The sequence below is a fragment of the Polypterus senegalus genome, chromosome 1 (assembly GCF_016835505.1).
Source record: "Polypterus senegalus isolate Bchr_013 chromosome 1, ASM1683550v1, whole genome shotgun sequence".
Taxonomy (NCBI): domain Eukaryota; kingdom Metazoa; phylum Chordata; class Cladistia; order Polypteriformes; family Polypteridae; genus Polypterus; species Polypterus senegalus.
In genome coordinates, this window is record NC_053154.1 from 166,280,265 (window position 1) to 166,299,586 (window position 19,322).

The 19,322-nt window shown below is 33.4% G+C and overlaps 1 protein-coding gene across 5 annotated transcripts in view; it reads left to right on the top strand.

The window, feature by feature from the left end:
• Nucleotides 1–19,322, top strand: part of gigyf2 (GRB10 interacting GYF protein 2) — a 343,857-nt gene that overhangs the window by 101,945 nt on the left and 222,590 nt on the right. For all 5 annotated transcript variants that reach the window (XM_039762266.1, XM_039762240.1, XM_039762245.1 and 2 more), the window contains exons 4-6: nucleotides 2,402–2,497; nucleotides 8,604–8,712; nucleotides 10,923–11,031. In XM_039762266.1, coding sequence (XP_039618200.1) covers nucleotides 2,402–2,497; nucleotides 8,604–8,712; nucleotides 10,923–11,031 — 314 coding nt within the window. The remainder of the gene's footprint in view (nucleotides 1–2,401; nucleotides 2,498–8,603; nucleotides 8,713–10,922; nucleotides 11,032–19,322) is intronic.

Sequence of the window (19,322 nt, forward strand, 5' to 3'; positions counted from 1 at the left end):
CCCTTTCTTTCATTTTCCCTTTTTAAATTTTTTCGTCTCTTTTTGGGTCTATTGTCTCTCATCTTCATCTTGACAATATTCCACAGATTCTCTATGGAGTTTAGGTCAGGCGAGTTTGCTGGCCAATCAAGCACAGTGATACCATGTTCATTAAACCAGGTATTGGTACTTTTGGCAGTGTGGGAAGGTACCATGTCCTGCTGGAAAATTAAATCAGCATCCTCAGCATGAAGTGCTGTAAAATTTCCTGGTAGACAGCTGCGCTAACTTTGGACTTGATAAAACACAGTGGACCATCACCAGCAGATGACATGGCTCCCTAAATCATCACTGACTGGAAACTTTACACTGAACCTACAACAACTTGGATTCTGTGCCTCTCCATTCTTCCTCCAGACTCTGGGACCTTGATTTTTAAATTAAATGCAAAATTTACTTTCATCTGAAAAGAGGAGTGTGGACCAACAGTCCAGTCCGTTTTCACCTTATTCCAGGTAAGACGCTTCTGATGTTGTCTTTGGCTCAGGAGTGGCTTGACACAAGGAATGCGACAGTTGGAGTCCATGTCCCTGATACGTCTGTGTGTGGTGGCTCTTTAAGCACTGACTCCAGCCACGGTCCACTCCTGAATCTCCCCCAAATTCCACAATCCTCTCAAGGTTGCGGTTATACCTGTTGCTTGTGCACCTTTTGCTGTCACATTTTTTCCTTCCACTGAACTTTCCATTAATATACTTGTGAACAGCCAACTTCTTTAGCATGATTGTGTGGCCTTCTGAACCAGACTGAGAGACAATTTAAAGGCTCAGGACACCTTTGCAGGTGTTTTGGGTTAATTGGCTGAGTGGAGTGACACATCATGAGTCTACAATTTTGAACTTTGTCACAATATTCAAATTTTCTGAGATACTGAATTTTGTGTTTTTATTAGTTATACAGTAATCCCTCCTCAATTGCGGGGGTTGCGTTATAGAACCCCCCGCGATAGGTGAAAATCTGCGAAGTAGAAATCATATGTTTGTATGGTTATTTTTATATATTTTAAGCCCTTAGAAATTCTCCACACAGTTATACAATAAACCCTCGTTTATTGCGGTTAATCCGCTCCAGACAGATAAATGAATTTCCACGAAGTAGGATTCTTTATTTATAAATCTAATATTTTCACAGAGCATAGAAAACCTGTTTCTGACCTTTTCACGTTTTTATTATTATTAGAGCCCTCTAGACATGAAATAACACCCTTTAGTCAAAAGTTTAAACTGTGCTCCATGACAAGACAGATGACAGTTCTTTCTCACAATTAAAAGAATACAAACATATCTTCCTCTTCAAAGGAGTGCCGTCGGGAGCAGAGAATGTCTGAGAGAGAGAGAAAAAAGTAAACAAAAATCAGTAGGGCTGTTGGGCGTTTAAGTAAATGAAGCACCGCGATAAAGCTGCCGCAATGAAGGGATCAATGTGAAGGTAGTCTTTTCAGCATTTTTTAGAGGAGCATCCGTATCTTCTAAGCAAACAGCCCCTCTGTCAGGAGCAGAGAATGTCAGAGAGAGTGAGAGAAGCAGAGAAAGCAAACAATCAAAAATCAATACGGGCTGTTAGAGCTTTGAAGTGTGCGAAGCACCGCGCAGGAAGCATATCGTATATCATTGAGGAGTTTTATTTAATCGTAATCACGTTGTTGATTGTGTAGCTTCTCAGCCATCCACCAATAGCGTCCCTTGTATGAAATCAACTGGGCAAACAAACTGAGGAAGCATGTACCATAAATTAAAAGACCCATTGTCCGCGAAATCCGAACCATGCGAAAAATCTGTGATATATATTTAGATATGCTTACATTTAAAATCCGAGATGGAGTGAAGCTGCGAAAGTTGAAGAGCAATATAGTGAGGGGATCACTGTAAGCCATAATCAGCAAAATGAAAAGAAAGAAATGCTTGAAATATATCAGTCTATGAATCTATATAATACAACTTTCACTTTTTGAACTGAATTACTGAAATAAATTAACTTTTTGATGATATTCTAATTTATTGAGATGCACCTGTAGTTTCACATATATTTCCAGTGTATAATGATGTGGAGTATTAAATTTATGGATTTCCATAAAGCATAACTGCTTTGTAATAACAATTCTTGCTGTAGTATTTTTAACATTCATTGCTTGGGATAATAATAATCGGAGCAGTGTCAAATATGCATTGTTAGTGTTGTGTTTTTCAGCTAAAATCTGCTTTAGTGATTTCTGTTAATGTTATCAAGTTATGATTTTATTTGGTAACAGCCTTATAGCTTTGAGCCCATATTGAAGATGCAGTGTAAAAGCAGAGTTCAGGGTCAAATTCCTCACTTATTCACATTTTTCGTTCTCGCTCCAATTCCCTTCCCTACCACTCAGATTCCTTCAGACCTGCAAGATAAAGAATTTGTTCCTATTTTACAAGAGGAGCCCCTGCCACCACTGGCACTTGCACCTTTTACAGAAGAAGAACAGGTAAGTTACAGCAAGTTTTTACTCAACAGTTTGATTTCCAGATGTTTCCCAGTTTTGTGCCTGGTTTGAAATGCTGGTAAGGGTCTAAATTTAAACTAAGAGCAGACTTCTTAACACTAGAATTACCAGAGCCTACGAAAAAACTCGTAATTCCGTCCCACCTTAAATCGCTTCTTAAAATGGATTCACAGCTCTCCACCAAGCGTCTTTTGTCATCTAAATGTGCTGATAAAAATCAGGCTGCAAGCAGCCGGCTATTCCATCCCCCCACCGACTTAGAACGTGCACAAAGTTCTCCCAGCTCAAGCCTTGATTAATTATCTGGGAGTGAAGTGGAGTTTTAGAGTGGAAATAATAGATCATTATTTGGAACACACGCATTTCACGCATGTGTGTTTCCGTTTCTACAGTAATCCGTGTAAACACATTTTAAAACAGAAACGTTTTTCATATTGTAGTAGTAAATGACAAAATGTAAGCATAAACTATATAATGTATGAAGCCTGAAGTCCAAATATCAAACACTTTCACAAAAGGTACACATATAACAGAACAAGTATGCTTTTATTCAAAAATATAACTGCAGAAAAAAAGCCACCTTAGCATACCATATTGACACATTACATACTACAGCTGCCATGGTAGCTATAATGGTATTAACAGCTGACTCGTATCAAAAGGTCATGAGTTCGATCCCGCATGGTTCAGTTTTGAGAAGTAAACTGCTCTTATTCTTACTATTTTAGAATAAAAACATGCATTTGATTTCAGTGTGTAATAGCCAGTAATTTATGATACTTGTAAAGGTTAGTTTTATTTATTTATTACTTTATTCACTTCTCAGTCTCAGTCTCAGTCGTGTTCAGGATCCTTCCCTAACCCCCATCTGAGAATGCTGTTTTCACATAAAGATGTGCTATTGCACTGCAGCGTACTTATGACTGCATTCTCGTACCAATGCTTGCGAACTGAAGTGCCTGCGTGCTGCACTTTTAGGCATTACCGTCTATTTTTTGAGCATGCCCGTTCGGCTCAAACACAGGAACTTATGTTGGTGTACAAGAATAAAAACACAAGTGCACTTTTATTCTAGACTATAAGTGAAAGAAAAATAAAGCAGAGTTACAGTAGGCGGTTGATCGACAGCTGTGGTGCAATGCTAAGAACTGCTGATTTCGATCCGTGCTATATAAAATCATCACATTCAAATATTAACGATTTCCACACACCCTTCCTACATTCCCGCATATGTGTACTTGTTGCAGTGTACACATCTCTGTGTGCTATGGTTCCTATTACACTGAATGAGCACCTGACATTGTACTTTCTTCCCTATATAAATCACGTTCGAGTATAAGCGGTCTCCAAATAAATCACATTTGAGTTATAGCGCGTCTTTATGTGAAAACAGCATTGTCAGATTGGTGGGGGTCGTGAAGCGACTGAGAGAATGGAACTGAATAAAAAAAGACTGAAATCAAATGTATGTTTTTATTCTAAAATAGTTAAGTACATGCAATATTATTTGATAACGAACAGTGTCAGATCGGGTTTGAATACACGCTGCAACGCTGAACTCCCTGTCTATCTACATAGTAATAACAGTAATTTTATTATTATATAGGAGCTTCCCTGTCTGCCTATCTAATAGTGCCTTTCCTTCCTACCTATCTATATATCTATCCCCTTAGCTGTTTTTTATATATCTATTATACAGTGCCTTCCCTGTTTATTTATATATCTAGTGCCTTCTCTGCCTGTTTGTCTGTCTGATTGCATATAGCGCTGAACTTACTGCTCTGTACTATTCTGTCCTCTGCATGTCCTGGAGTACAAAAAGAAACAGCACCATACAGCAACACATGTGCGAACTGGCAAGATCGGGGAAAAACACCGCATGATTACTGATTACAAACCGCCAAGATGAATGAAAGAGACAATATATGTAAAAACATCATCGCACTAATGCAATATTATTTGAAAAGCGAACAGCGTCAGATCGGGTTTGAATATGCCCCCCCCAATCTGACAATGCTGTTTTCACATAAAAACGCGCTATAACTCAAATGTGATTTTGAGTAGCGCTATACTAGATGTATTTATATAGGGAAGAAAGTACAATGTCAGGTGCTCATTGGGGGTTTGGAACCATAGGGGAAAAAAATGTACACTGAACTAATAAAGGGGTGTGGAAATTGTGGGGAAAATTTTTAAAATTTGAAAGGATGATTTTAATGTCGGTTGAAAAACCATTTTTTCTTGGCCCCCTTTTACAAGCCCATAATTTTTTTTTTTTTATTTGTTTGAAAAAAATTTTTTTTATTCCGTAAAACTATTTCGTGTTTGGGAGTGAAAAGGGGAGTCAAAAATAGCGGTTTTAAACGGTGCATGGGCCTGGGTTAAGGTGGTTTGGGAATGGGTTGGGGGGCCCAACGGATTTTTTTAAAAAAATTTTCCCCCAAAGGGGGAGGGAAGGGTCCCAAAACCCAATAGAAAAAGAAAAAAAAAAAAAACCCCTTTAAAAAAAATTTTGGGTTTAAACTGAAAACAAAAGCTTTTTTTTTTAAAATTAAAAGAATGAGGTTTCTTTAAAACTGTTGGGTAATGGACTTTTAAACCCGGGGGTTCCCCTTGCTTCCGGGGCGAGTAAAACGGAATAGGCATGCTTTTTTCGGGGTTTTTTTTAAAAAGCATATTTTTCTGTTAATTTTTTTTTGGAAAGTTTTATATTTATTTACTTCCCTTTAAATTTTTCAATTTTTTTTTTATAACAAATAAAAAATTTTGTTTAAAATTGTTAATGGTTAAATTTAAAAGGGTTTTTGGAAATTGGTTTCAAAAAAACTTTTTTATTAAAATTTAAAACCCCCATAAAATAAAAAATAGGTTTGTTTAAAACCGGTGATTTTTTTCCCTTTACCTATTTTTTTTTTGGAAGATGAAAAATTTTAAGTTGAACTTTTGGGATTTTGGGGGGACAAATTAATTTTTGGGTTGAATTCATTTAAAAATTTTTTAAAAGGAAATTTAAAAAGTCAATAAAAATAAAAAAAATTTTTAAAATTTTAAAATTTTTTTTTAAAAAAATATTAATATATATTATTTTTTAAAATATGTTGGGGTTTTATGAAGGGAAAAAAATTTATATAAAAGTAAATTTGGGGTTTTGTGTATAAAAAAAATATTTAAATTTTTTGTGGGGGAAAATTGGGTTTTTGTTTTTTTTGTGTAAAAATAAGGTTTAAATAAATATTTTTTTTATTAAAAAGGATGTTAAATTTGATAAGAAAAAAGATTTTTGTGTTTTTGTTAAAATATTTTTGTAATTGGTAATAAAAAATATGGGTTTAAAAAAGGGAAAAAAGAAAATATTATTATATATATATATATATATTATATATATATATATATATATATATATATATATAATTATGTATGTGTATATGTATGTATGTATGTATGTATGTGTGTGTATATATATATATATGTGTATGTATATATATGTGTGTGTGTGTGTGTGTGTGTATATATATATATGTGTATGTATATATATGTGTGTGTGTAGTGTATGTATATATATATATGTGTATGTATGTTATGTATGTGTGTGTGTTGTGTATGTATATGTGTGTGTGATGTATGTGTGTGGCTGATGTATTATTATATATGTATGTATATATATATGTATATAGTATATATATTATGTATATATGTATATTATGTATGTATATATGTATTATGTATATATATGTATGTATATATGTATATATATGTATGTATAGTAGTATGTTGTATGTTTGTGTATATATATATATATGTATATATAATATATAATATATATTAATAATATATTATGTATAGATGTTATATATATATGTATATATTATATATATATATGTATGTATATATATATGATATATATATTTGTAGTATATATGTATATATATTATGTATTATGATATATATATGTATGTATATGTTATTGTATATATGGTATTATATATATATATATTTTTTATAAATAATAATTTTTTGTGTTTTTTTTTTTGTTATTTTGTTTTTTTATTTTGTTTTTGTTTTTTTTTGTGTTTTTGTTTTTTTGGGTTTTTTGTTTTGTTTTTTTTTTTGTTGTTTTGTTTTTTTTTTGTTGGTTTGTTTTTTTTTTTGTTGTTTTGTTTTTAAAATTTTAATGTATGTTGTGTTTTTTTGTTGTATTATTAATTATTATTTTTGTTTTTATATATTATGTTTTTTATATAATATATTTATAAAATTTGATATATGTAATATATATATTTTTATTGATATTATATATATAATTTGGTATGTAAAATATTATATATTATGTTTTTTTAAATTTTTTATGTATATTATATTATATTATTTTGTATGTATATATGTTATTTTTTTTGTTGTATATATTATATTTTTTATTTATGTTTTTTTAATATATATATATATATATGTTGTATTTGTATATTTTAAAAATATAATATTTTATATATATATATTATTTATTTTTTATTTTTGTATATATGTATATAATATATATATGTATGTATATATGTAAATATATATATTTTTGTATGTATATATTTATATAATATTTAGGGTGTGTGGGATTTAATATTTTTAATGGTTTTGTTTGAAAATTAGTTTATGGATTTTATAAATAATTTGATAAAGAAAAAAAATTGAAAATATAATAAAATATCCCTATTTTTTAAAATTTTTATTTATGGGAGTTTTTATATTTAAGTTTGTATGTTTTTTTTGTTGTTTTGGGTTTTTAATTATTTTTGTTATAGGTAATTTTAAATAAGTTTTTTGGGGGATTATTTTTAATTTTTTTTTAAAATTAGAATTTTTCTATTAATTTTGTAGAAGGTTTTTAATAAATTTTATGTTATAAAAAATTTTTTATTTTTAAAGGGGTTAAGGGAAAAAATTATTTTTGGGTGAAAAACATTTCCCCTTAACCTCAGGACCCGCCCCCGGAAAAAGTCCAAAAAAATTTCTTTTTAATTTTTCCCGGCTTGGGCACCTCCTCCCATTTCATAAATCATCTCCCCAATAAAAAAACAAACCCCCCCCCAAAAGGGTGCCCCTAAACCCAGTTTTGCGTTTCTCGCCCAATCCTTTTTTATTTAGGGCTTTTCTGAAATTTAAAGCCCTTTCCGGGTCGGGAAAAAGGTTTTTCTTCCCGGGAGCCCCGTTTCTTTGGGGGGCCCGTTTCCGGGTCATAATTGCCCAAAGAGTTTTTTCCTGGGTTTTTCTTTTTTCCCCGGGGGCGGATAAAATTTATTTGGGGCCCGTGGGTCCCCCCTTTCCCCCGGAAGGCCCCAAGCCGGGGGGGCCAGAAAATCCGTCCCCCAAATTTTTTTAATAGTTGTGTTAAAATTTATATATGTGTATAAAAATATGTTTGAATAGAAAAGAAAATGTAAATTTGTTTTTTATATAAATTGGTAAATATTATTGTTATTATATATATATATATATATATATATATATATATATATATATACATATATATATGTATGTGTATATATATATACATATATATATATATATATGTATATATATATATATATATGTATATATATATGTATATATATATATATGTATGTATGTGTATATATATGTATATATATATATATAGATGTGTATATATGTGTATATATATATATATATATGTATGTATGTGTATATATATGTATATATATATATGTATGTATGTGTATATATATGTATATATATATGTATGTATGTATGTGTATATATATGTATATATATATGTATGTATGTGTATATATGTATGTATGTATGTATATATATGTATGTATGTGTATGTATATATATATATATATATATATATATATATATATATATATATATATATATGTATGTATGTATGTGTGTATATATGTATATGTATGTATGTATATATGTATATATGTATAACTTTTTTTGTGTTAGAGATTTAAGAAGTGTACCGTTTGGGAAAGAATACCCTGACAGTTGGGGTTCTTCATTTCTATCATTATTAACGTTTACATTTTATGTGTAATGTCAGTAATTGTTTATTATTTTCATCTGCCCACAGAGAAATTTTTCATTGTCTGTAAACAGTGCAGCTGTTCTGAGATTAACAGGAAGAGGAGGAGGAACAGTGGCAGGGGCACCAAGAGGTCGAAGTTCCTCAAGAGGTAGAGGTAGGTTGTACAAGATGCCATATTCTTTTTTTGTTGTTTATCCTGCTTTTTGTAAGGTAATCTGAAGCAGGTAAATTACACACGTGGACAAAATTGTTGGTACCCTTCAGTCAATGAAAGAAAAACTCAAAATGGTCACAGAAATAACTTTAATCTGACAAAAGTAATAATAAATAAAAATTCTATGAAATTTAACCATTGAAAGTCCGACATTGATTTTCAACCATGCTTCAACAGAATTATTTAAAAAATAAACTCATGAAACAGGCCTGGACAAAAATGATGGTACCCCTAACTTAATATTTTGTTGCACAACCTTTTGAGGCAATCACTGCAATCAAACGATTCCTGTAACTGTCAATGAGACTTCTGCACTTCTCAGCAGGTATTTTGCCCCACTCCTCATGAGCAAACTTCTCCAGTTGTCTCAGGTTTGAAGGGTGCCTTTTCCAGACGTCATGTTTCAGCTCTTTCCAAAGATGCTCAATAGGATTGAGGTCAGGGCTCATAGAAGGCCACTTTAGAATAGTCCAATGTTTTCCTCTTAGCCATTCTTGGGTGTTTTTAGCTGTGTGTTTTGGGTCATTGTCCTGTTGCAAGACCCATGACCTGCGACTGAGACCAAGCTTTCTGACACTGGCCAGCACATTTCTCTCTAGAATCCCTTGATAGTCTTGAGATTTCATTGTACCCTGCACAGATTCAAGACACCCTGTGCCAGATGCAGCAAAGCAGCCCCAGAACATAACAGAGCCTCCTCCATGTTTCACAGAAGGGACAGTGTTCTTTTCTTGATATGCTTCATTTTTCCATCTGTGAACATAGAGCTGATGTGCCTTGGCAAAAAGTTCAATTTTGTCTCATCTGTCCATAGGACATTCTCCCAGAATCTTTGTGGCTTGTCCACATGTAGTTTGGCAAATTCCAGTCTGGCTTTTTATGATTTGTTTTCAACAATGGTGTCCTCCTTGGTCGCCTCCCATGAAGTCCACTTTGGCTCAAACAACACGGATGGTGCGATCTGACACTGATGTTCCTTGAGCTTGAAGTTCACCTTGGATCTCTTTAGAAGTTTTTCTGGGCTCTTTTGTTACCATTCGTATTATCCGTCTCTTTGATTTGTCATCAATTTTCCTCCGCGCCACGTCCAGGAGGTTGGCTACATTCCCATGGATCTTAAATTTCTGAATAATATGTGCAACTGTAGTCACAGGAACATCAAGCTGCTTTGAGATGGTCTTATAGCCTTTACCTTTGACATGCTTGTCTATAATTTTCTTTCTAATCTCCTGAGACAACTCTTTCCTTCGCTTCCTCTGGTCCATGTTGAGTGTGGTACACACCATGTCACCAAACAACACAGTGACTACCTGGAGCCCTATATATAGGTCCACTGACTAATTACAAGATTGTAGACACCTGTGATGCTAATTAGTGGACACACCTTGGATTAACATGTCCCTTTGGTCACATTATTTTCAGTCTTTTCTAGGGTACCATCATTTTTGTCCAGGCCTTTTTCATGAGTTTATTTTTTTAAATAATTCTGTTGAAGCATGGTTGAAAATCAATGTCGGACTTTCATTGGTTAAATTTCATAGAATTTTTATTTATTATTACTTTTGTCAGATTAAAGTTATTTCTGTGACCATTTTGAGTTTTTCTTTCATTGACTGAAGGGTACCAACAATTTTGTCCACGTGTGTTGGTGTTTATTTCTTTTATATGGTCCCATTGGCTGTTTTTGAGACAACTGTTAAAATGTTTTTGATTGTACACACTATTGTTTTAAGTGTTTTATTATGAAGAACTTATTTTATAAGCCAACTTTCTACCAATTTTTTGTATTGCACAGTAAATCCCAAAGTTCAAACTTTAATTTTAGCATATCCCCCTCCCTTATGAAATGAATACATTGCATTTCCTGCTAAAAATGCCTAATGTCTTCCAGTAGTACTGCTTAATCTTGCTGCCTGATTTCATGATGCTGCATCGCAGTTTATTAAAGTGTTTTTGACCTTTTAGATTTGTTTTAAGTTCTGGTCCTACACACCTCATTTATTATTATTTTTTCTTCTTAATCTAATTTTTTTGTGTTTTTATTGATTATAATTGTCAATGAGTCATGTTAATATTTTAGTTAAATAATCCACACTTTTTTATTCTAAAGTATTCCAAAATATAATTATTTGAAGAATATATTTTCACAGGTCGGGGACGAGGTGAAAGTGGGTTTTACCAAAGAAGTTTTGATGAGGTGGAAGTTGGATTTGGTCGTGGAGGCAGAGAGATGCACAGATCTCAAAGCTGGGAGGAAAGGTAAACTGTTAAATTGATTTTCTTTTTTTTTCCCCTGAAGTTTAATCATTTGTATTATGTGACCAGGTTTACAGACAACATTATTAAATGAATATTATCCTCTTTCTTTATATTAATACAGTGGTATGCAAATGTTTGGACACCCTTGTTTAAAATGTATGTTATCTTGAATAGCTTAGCGTGCAGAACATGAACTGATCGCCAAAAGGCATAGATGACACATCTCTTTAATATTTTATTCAAGTCTGTCTCACAGCTACAAAATACCAAAAAAACCCCGAAAGGGGCCTGAAGCAATAGTATGGGCACCCAACATTTTCAGTTCTTAATAACACCCCCTTTGGCAAGTATCACATTTTGTGTTTTTTTTGTAACCAGCTAAGAGTCTTTCAGTTCTTACTTGGGGTATTTTTGCCCATTTGTCCTTCCAAAAGGCTTCTAATTCTACAAGATTCTTGGGCTGTCTTGCATGCACTGTTCTTTTGAGATCAATCCACAGATTTTCAAGTGATGTTTAGGTTTGGGGAATGTGAAGGGCCGTGGCAAAACTGTCAGCTTGCATGTCTTGAGGTATTCCATTGTAGATTTTGATGTGTGTTTCAGATCATTATCTTGTTGTAATACCCATTCTCTTTTCAACTTCAACTTTTACTTTCTCATATATAGTATAGGTAAAGTATAGAAATCATGAAAAAATTCAACCTCGAGGATGTTTTATCTTGACGTTTTAGACCTTCCTTAGCATTTTTTGAAATTGTCTGTCTGTATGTATGTAAACACGATAACTTGAAAACACTTTGACCTAGGTAAATGAGATTTTGTACACCTGCTTTATATCAAAAACTAGACATTAAGCCTGTTACAATAACGGGCGCTAGAGCAGTAGTGCATAAACATTAGTAGGAACAGTCTATATTAAATGGCAAGGGACCTTGACCTCATTCTGTTTGTTGTCTTAATTTTTTTTTTTTTAAATATTTTTGCCAGAAGCCTAAAGTAAAATAATATTAATAATATTAAAAATAAAATAGAAATGTATATGACAATACAGTAAGTATAATCAATATTGCCATAGTGTAAAACTTTGTAACAATCTGTAATACACAATATCTGAAGAAGATACTGTATTTAGGAAAATTTTGTATTTTTTTTACCTCATGAAATGTTTCTATAAAATTTTATTATAGACAACATTTCTTGTAAATATTCTGTCTGTTTTGGCAACAGTTTGCCTTGTTCAGGACCTTCTACAACCTTGAAAACAACATCTGGAAAACTTCTAACTCTTGATAATGCAGCATATAACTGACCGTGGCTAAATACTGGTTCTGGCAAGTGAATGCCAACTTTTTCTAAGGTTTGCTCTCCTGAGTCTTTCTCTTTTAGCGTTTTTCTGGCGGTCATTTTCTTTTTCTTCAGTCGATCTATTTGCTTGTATTTTTCTTTGCCTTTCAGCCTTTCTTTTGTTGATGTTTACTTGTTGAGCTGACCATTGTTCCAGGAAGTGTTGCTTATATAGGATTTGATTGTCTGTGTCTTTTGTCCTACTTGACGTGTCTTTTTTGGGTGGCATGTTTTTAGTAGATACGTCCGTAATATTTTCTTTTAATTTTTTCTTGCAGTAATACTGGTTTGTATTTCCATAAAATGCCTGTAATTTTCTGTGACAGTAATACTGGCTTTGATGTCTGTAATATGACTTTAATTTTCTGTCACAACAGTGGGCAATCAGCAGAGTGTCCCCAGCAACTGATGTAATGTGTGGCGTGTAGCTGATAATCATGCCTGTGGCGTTTCCCCAGCAAGTACTGTGCAGTTCCCCAGCAAGTATTTTAATCTGTGGTGGCGTGCAGCTGATTATTGTATGTGTGGTGTCTCCCCAGCAATGGATTTTATGTGCGTGGTCGCGACTACCCAATCGGCACTCTCACCAGCAATGATGTCCTTTATTTGTTTATCATGTGCGGCTAGGCCATTCACTGTGTGCCCAGCTTCCAGCTGTGTGCTTTATTTGCCTATCATGGACGGTCTGTGCTAGGCCATTCACTGTGTGCCCAGCTTCCAGTGTGTGTGCATCCACGGTGCTGTGCGCGGTGCGGCCCCGTGCATGCGCACTTCACCAGAAGACACACACACATGGACACCCGGACGCACACAGGGGTTTTATTAAAAGTTTTCCGAGATTTCATATATCTTAGGGTGTCCAAACTTTGCATGGCACTTTTTTCCTTTTTTTCACTCTGCAATTGCACAAAATAAAAACAGTACACTCAATGGGCATAAAATGCTGTAAACTTTAACTTTATGCCTTTTGGTGATCAGTACACCTTCTGCTCATTTAACTGTTTTGCAGTAACACATTTTAAGCAGTGTGCCAATACTTTTGCATGCCAACTTTATTTCACTGTAACTCGTCAAGAAAATAGACTGGTTATTAGAATTGGACAGTATACTTATCTAATTATTCAATTTTCATCCTGCAATATGTTCCACAGTTCAGTTTTATTTCATGATTTTAACAGCAATAGAAGGCACATAATCTTGTAAATACAGGTAATAGGACATGTATGCATATTTGGCTGAGTGTATATAGGCGGGTTCATATGTGTATAGTGCATAATAAGCATGTGTGTATGTATATAAATGTAATATATACATTGTATGAATACGGTCTCCCACCATACAGAGGTATAGATGCAAAGTAGGAGTCGCTTCGAATTGTTTACTGCATGTCAGTTCATCAGACTGCACAGTAACACTTATAACCACACAAATGCTTTTAAAAAAAAAAGTGTATAATTCCAGTATAGTTACAATCTCCTCCTAATTTAAAAGAGTAATGTACAACAAATACAGTAAGAAATTACCACGGAATTAACACTCCTAAAAGTCAACCTTTGTTTAATATGTTTGAAAAAAGCAAAATTGAGAGCAAAAGTTTGAAGTCAAATGAGCCAGATAAGATTGTATTGCTAGTGGCATTATGATTTAGTACCATCTGACAAGTCAGTTAAACTTGTTTTTGTATAGTACTCCTTAATGAGTGATGATTCAGGAAGTTAAATTATGTTTACATGTAAGCTACAATTACGAACTCAACCAATTACAAAATGCACACACATATAATATGGATTAATTTAAACACACAGTAAACAAAGCAAATTCAATCTGAATTAACAAAATGGATCCTAACATTATATGTACATAGATATTATTATTGAGAGCGAAGGACAGGAAGCAAAACATCCAGTCAGCAGCATCTGTGCAGAACTTATACCTCTGGGGGCAGTTATAACAAAGACAAAGTTATGCACAGTCATAGTTCTGGTGACCTGAACATTCTACAGTATTATACAACTTGTGCTGGGTAGTCTAATAGTGTGACACGATCCCTTCATCCTTGGATTCAAAGTCTCCCAGTATCTTTGTTGTCTTTCTCGTGGATAAGAAAACAGCTTGTCTGTGGAACAGTGGAGGGTTAGTAGCCATTATTATTACTGTAACAGTTAAACTATTGTAGAAATGAATAACAAACAGAGATAAAATAAGCACAACTAATCAGTAGTTCTAATTGATGTATGCTATATTAAATTCTGGCAGAAGAAGCATCTCTTAAACAAATAGGAAGTTTATTCCACCGGTTTTCGACCCTGTAGCTGAACACTCCACCTCTCACTGTTTTATCAATTCTCTGAATCCTTAGTAGTAATGAAAACTGAAAACCGTAAAGGTCTGACTACTGAGCCCTTTCGGACACTACATTAAACTTCCAAATATGATGGAGTTCTGTTGTCCCATTTCTGTGCATACTGAAGTCAATGTAATACATAAGAATTAAACCCTCCAAAGAAGGGTAAGAGCTCAGTGTAGTATTCCAGCTTAGGCAACATAATAGAGTGGTCAGTGATGTTGAAAGCTGTACTTAATTCTGTTAGGGGTTGCCACAGCGGATCATCTTGTTCCATATCTTCCTGTCCTCATCACCTGCATGTCTTCTCTCACCACATCTATAAACCTTCTGTTAGGCCTTCCTCTTTTCCTGTTGCTGTCTTTTCCTTGTTCCTGTAGTATTTCCTTCATCAGAAGATAATAAAATGTCATTTACAACACCGGTTAATACTATTTTTGGACTGTGACCAGTGTCAAGGCCAGACAACAACTTCTCATATAAATTATAAAATTTATAATTATTAAATACATCTGGGTACAGCTGTGATCCACACCCACAACAGTCTGATAAGTGGCACTTTTAGCACATTAAATTACCTTTCTCAGAGATGATATTACATGTCAGCTGATCTATATTGTATATTCAGTAATTGTAAGTTTCTCATCATGCACAAATTTTGATATAGAATTATTGTGTAAATGTGGCACAGTCATAGATTTAATTTGTGATTGCACTGGTAATGGCAAGAACAAGTCAGTCATATACTGTAGTAATCAGAGGGAATTCCATTTAATGGAGCAAAGTTTACATCTGAAATCTCACCCACTTAAGTAATAATTAGATCCAGTGTGTGAGTATGAGAATGAGCTGGGCCATTGTTAATCTGGCAAAACCCTACAGAGTTTAGCAGATGAGGAAAATATTTGCTACAAGTGTAAGTTTCAACATATATGTGAGTATTAAAATCCCATATCAAAAACACAATTGTAATTTGTAGCTAAATCAGAAAAGGACTGTCAGAAGAAGATTGCCCAGGTGGTTTGTAAATTCATTCCGCAGTTGTGCTGGAATTTGTTTTTAATGCGGGTATCTAATATGACAGCCTCAAAGAATGTGAATTCACTAAATTTATAGAAGCAATATGCAGTTAATCACACACAATTATACCAAGGCCACCTCCTCGACTGACTTGTCTTGATTTATAAAGGAATGTAACACAATTTGTTGGAGCCTCTGCTTAAGAAATCGTGTCAGATTTACTATGCCAAGTTTCAGTAGAGATTAGATTTTGTGCTTAATATAATGGTTTTACCAAAACTGCTTTATTTACAAGTGAGTGAATGTTTAGCAACTGCATTTTAAACTGAAAAAGTTATTTTGTGCAAATTTTTTTATAAATAAAGAAGAATCTGATTTTAATTTTTTTAATCTAATAGTGCTCCTTTTTATTATGAGTTGATTGAGGTTTTTGAGATTCCTTACAATAAAGATTTTGGGTTGCAGTCCTAGCAAAATAACAGATGGAATAAAAAGTTACAGCCTGGGTGGTGGAGTTATCAGATAATATGAAAGACTCCCTCTAGGTAAAATAAGACCATTTTTCTTAAAAGGAAAAAAAAAAAAAGAAATAATAATAAATCAAGGCTTTTATCAAAAACCATCCCAATTTTAACAAAGGTTAGGATTTTTTTACACCAAGTCTAAGTATCAGTGAAAGAAATTCACTCTGCTTTATACCACATCCCTGTGCCTTACCTTATTTTTTTTTTTTATATGTTGCTTTCCCCATTTTCTTTGTAGTGATGGGTGAGAAACATTTTTAATCTCATGTTTTTGTGGAGAAATTAAATATTGAAGATTGAGAGTCCTATAGTGACTAGTTCCGGTCAACAGCAAATGATTTGAAAAATATCTATGGGGGAAAAAAATCTTACATAACTCGTATTGCTTAATTCATTAGAATGCTCAAAATATCTGAAATGCATGCATTGTTTTGCTAAAATATTATTGTTTACTTCCTGAAAACTCTGCATTTAATGTCAACATGAAATACTTAATTCCCATAATACTGTGCATGTAAAATGAAGTCTGTTTTTGACCAAAGAATGAGGGAGAGAGGCACATCTTCAATTCAAATAACAACAACATTTATTTATATAGCACATTTTCATACAAACAGTAGCTCAAAGTGCTTAAAAGTAGCTCAAAGGCTATACACAATATTGCCTTAATTAAAGAACAAAATGAAAAAGTTTTAAGACAATAAAGAAGTTTTCCCCCTTAATGTTGCTGAAAATGTGCTTCTTTATCAGCAGACCCATTTTCTTGCTTTCCAAGTACAGTTGGAAGACATAAACATCTGTCGTTCCTCTCCATTCAAGGGACCTCTCCTCAAACTGTTGGTACTGAATTTATTACTCCATTTTCTTTAATGTGAAAGACTCCATTTGCATTAATATGAAAGACAGTATATTGGTTTTCTTTGTAATAAAATCAATCTAGTTGCTTTTTGAACACAGTTTAATTTAATGACTTGCATTTAATAAAATACCGTACTATTTTGTATAAAGGAACATGTTGTCTATATTACCGTAAAGTTAAAAAAAAATCAACATGCTGTAAAACAAAAGTGATTTTTGAATTTTGCTAATTTACTGTTCACTAAGTGAAACATTGGCCAATTTAGATTTGTGGCTAACTAATTTGGTGTGTCAGTAATGCCACAAAGAATATGGAATTACTCTTCAATTCCTCAGATTGCTGCAGAACTTTGTCTTAGCAAATTTTGTGTGTACTTCATCATGGGCCAGGCAATTCAACCAAGCTTCAGTTTTGGAAAGCTTGAAACCTGCAAGGTATTTTACTTTAGCTGCTAAGTCTACATAGTTTGGAAATCTAACATTCCACTCTGCAACTGCCAATAAAGAACACCTAAACCTATCTTCGATGAGAACATCACAAAATACCAAAAATAAGGGCTGTAATATGTTTTGATCAAGATAGTAAGTGTGCTTCATTTGTTTTATAGCATTTGAAATATTAAAAAATACAATAGTCACACAGCTTGGGAAGGGATTATGTGAAGTGATTTTCATTTGACAAATCAGCAAACACTAGTTAAAATATATTACTATATGTGTTTCTTAACAAACAAAATATATTTTTTATGAAAGAACTCTAGCAGGCCACCAGCATTATAAATGCATTTGAACACAGTATCATTGCAAACATGACATAAAAATTATTTTTAGCATGACAAGGAGTCCTTAAAACAGAACTTCATTCAATATTAAATCATGTTTTTCTTATCATGAAAAGTAGCATTTTGGCTTTTTTCCCTGTAAAATATTTTTTTTCTCACTTCAAGTAAGTGTGAAGCTGAGCAGAACTAACCATTTATTGCAATAATCATGAGATGATGTAGCCAAGCAAGCTTCTGTCAAATGTAGGTAAATGACCCTTGTTTTGCCAGTAAGGAAGTTATTTTTCTCCCTTCTTAATAACAGGTACTTCTGAAAGGCAGACTTTCACTTAAGTTTCTAAAGAGTTACCCAATCTTTGTACTTTTGGAAAAAATGCTCTCTAGTGTCTCATTTTGCAACTCGACTATTAATTGAAACATGCAGTATTTCTTTTGGGTTTGGCATGTTTGTCATTATGTTTCTTTTGTAAGATAAACTATACCATTTCATACATTTCTTGCTTTGTTGTACTAGTTGCTGATTGGGTTGGGGAGTGTTTAGTTTAACATGTGCTACGTGAAAAGAACTGACGGATCGATCAGCTAATTATAAGACAAAGTTTGCCAAATTTCCATTTCAGAACGATTTAATTCTGTGCTAATAGTTGAAAAATATACAGTACACCCCCAAAATTCGCGGGGGTTACGTTCCTTGAGCACCCACGAATTGTGAAAAATCACGAATTTTGGATGTGGTTAAAAATGCCTTTTAAATGCCTATGTTTATAGTTTCAACCCTAAATACAGTATGTCCCCAAAGCTCTTTAATTTTGTTGCAAACTCCGCTTAATACATTGATACATTACCTAAAAACAGAATAGAAAGGTACACCCGTATACTGTACAGTACTGTACTGTTATATCTCCTGCGGAGAAGATGTAAAATACCGATGTTACTGCTATACGAACTTTAATTCATGCATGCTTATTTTCTTTGGTATGCGCTGTAGTTTCTTTGTTATAAGTAGAGTAAATACATAATAATTTCTTTTAATTAAAATACAGTAAAATGTATGGGTACTCGCCAATGATGAATGATATTGATGATGATGATGAAGTAGCTGTGCAGTACGATGCACAGGATTTAAAACTCCTCGGGTGGTGTCTCTTCTTCAGGCGCTTCAGGAGGAGTCGTATCTTTGTACGGGTCTTCTTCTGGTGGGGTTTCGTGCTGGCTTTTCTTTATAGGTTTCAAGAACATTGTGATAGGAAGTTGCTACATTGTCTCCTGTAGCGAACTACTGGTACAATTTCCGTGCTTTCTCACAGATAATTTTACCGTCCAATGGGATGTTCTTCCTGCAGTCGGTGATCCACAGTGCCAAGGCAGATTCCATCCTGACGATATTTTTATTCCTTATGGTCGTTACCTTTTTGGCAC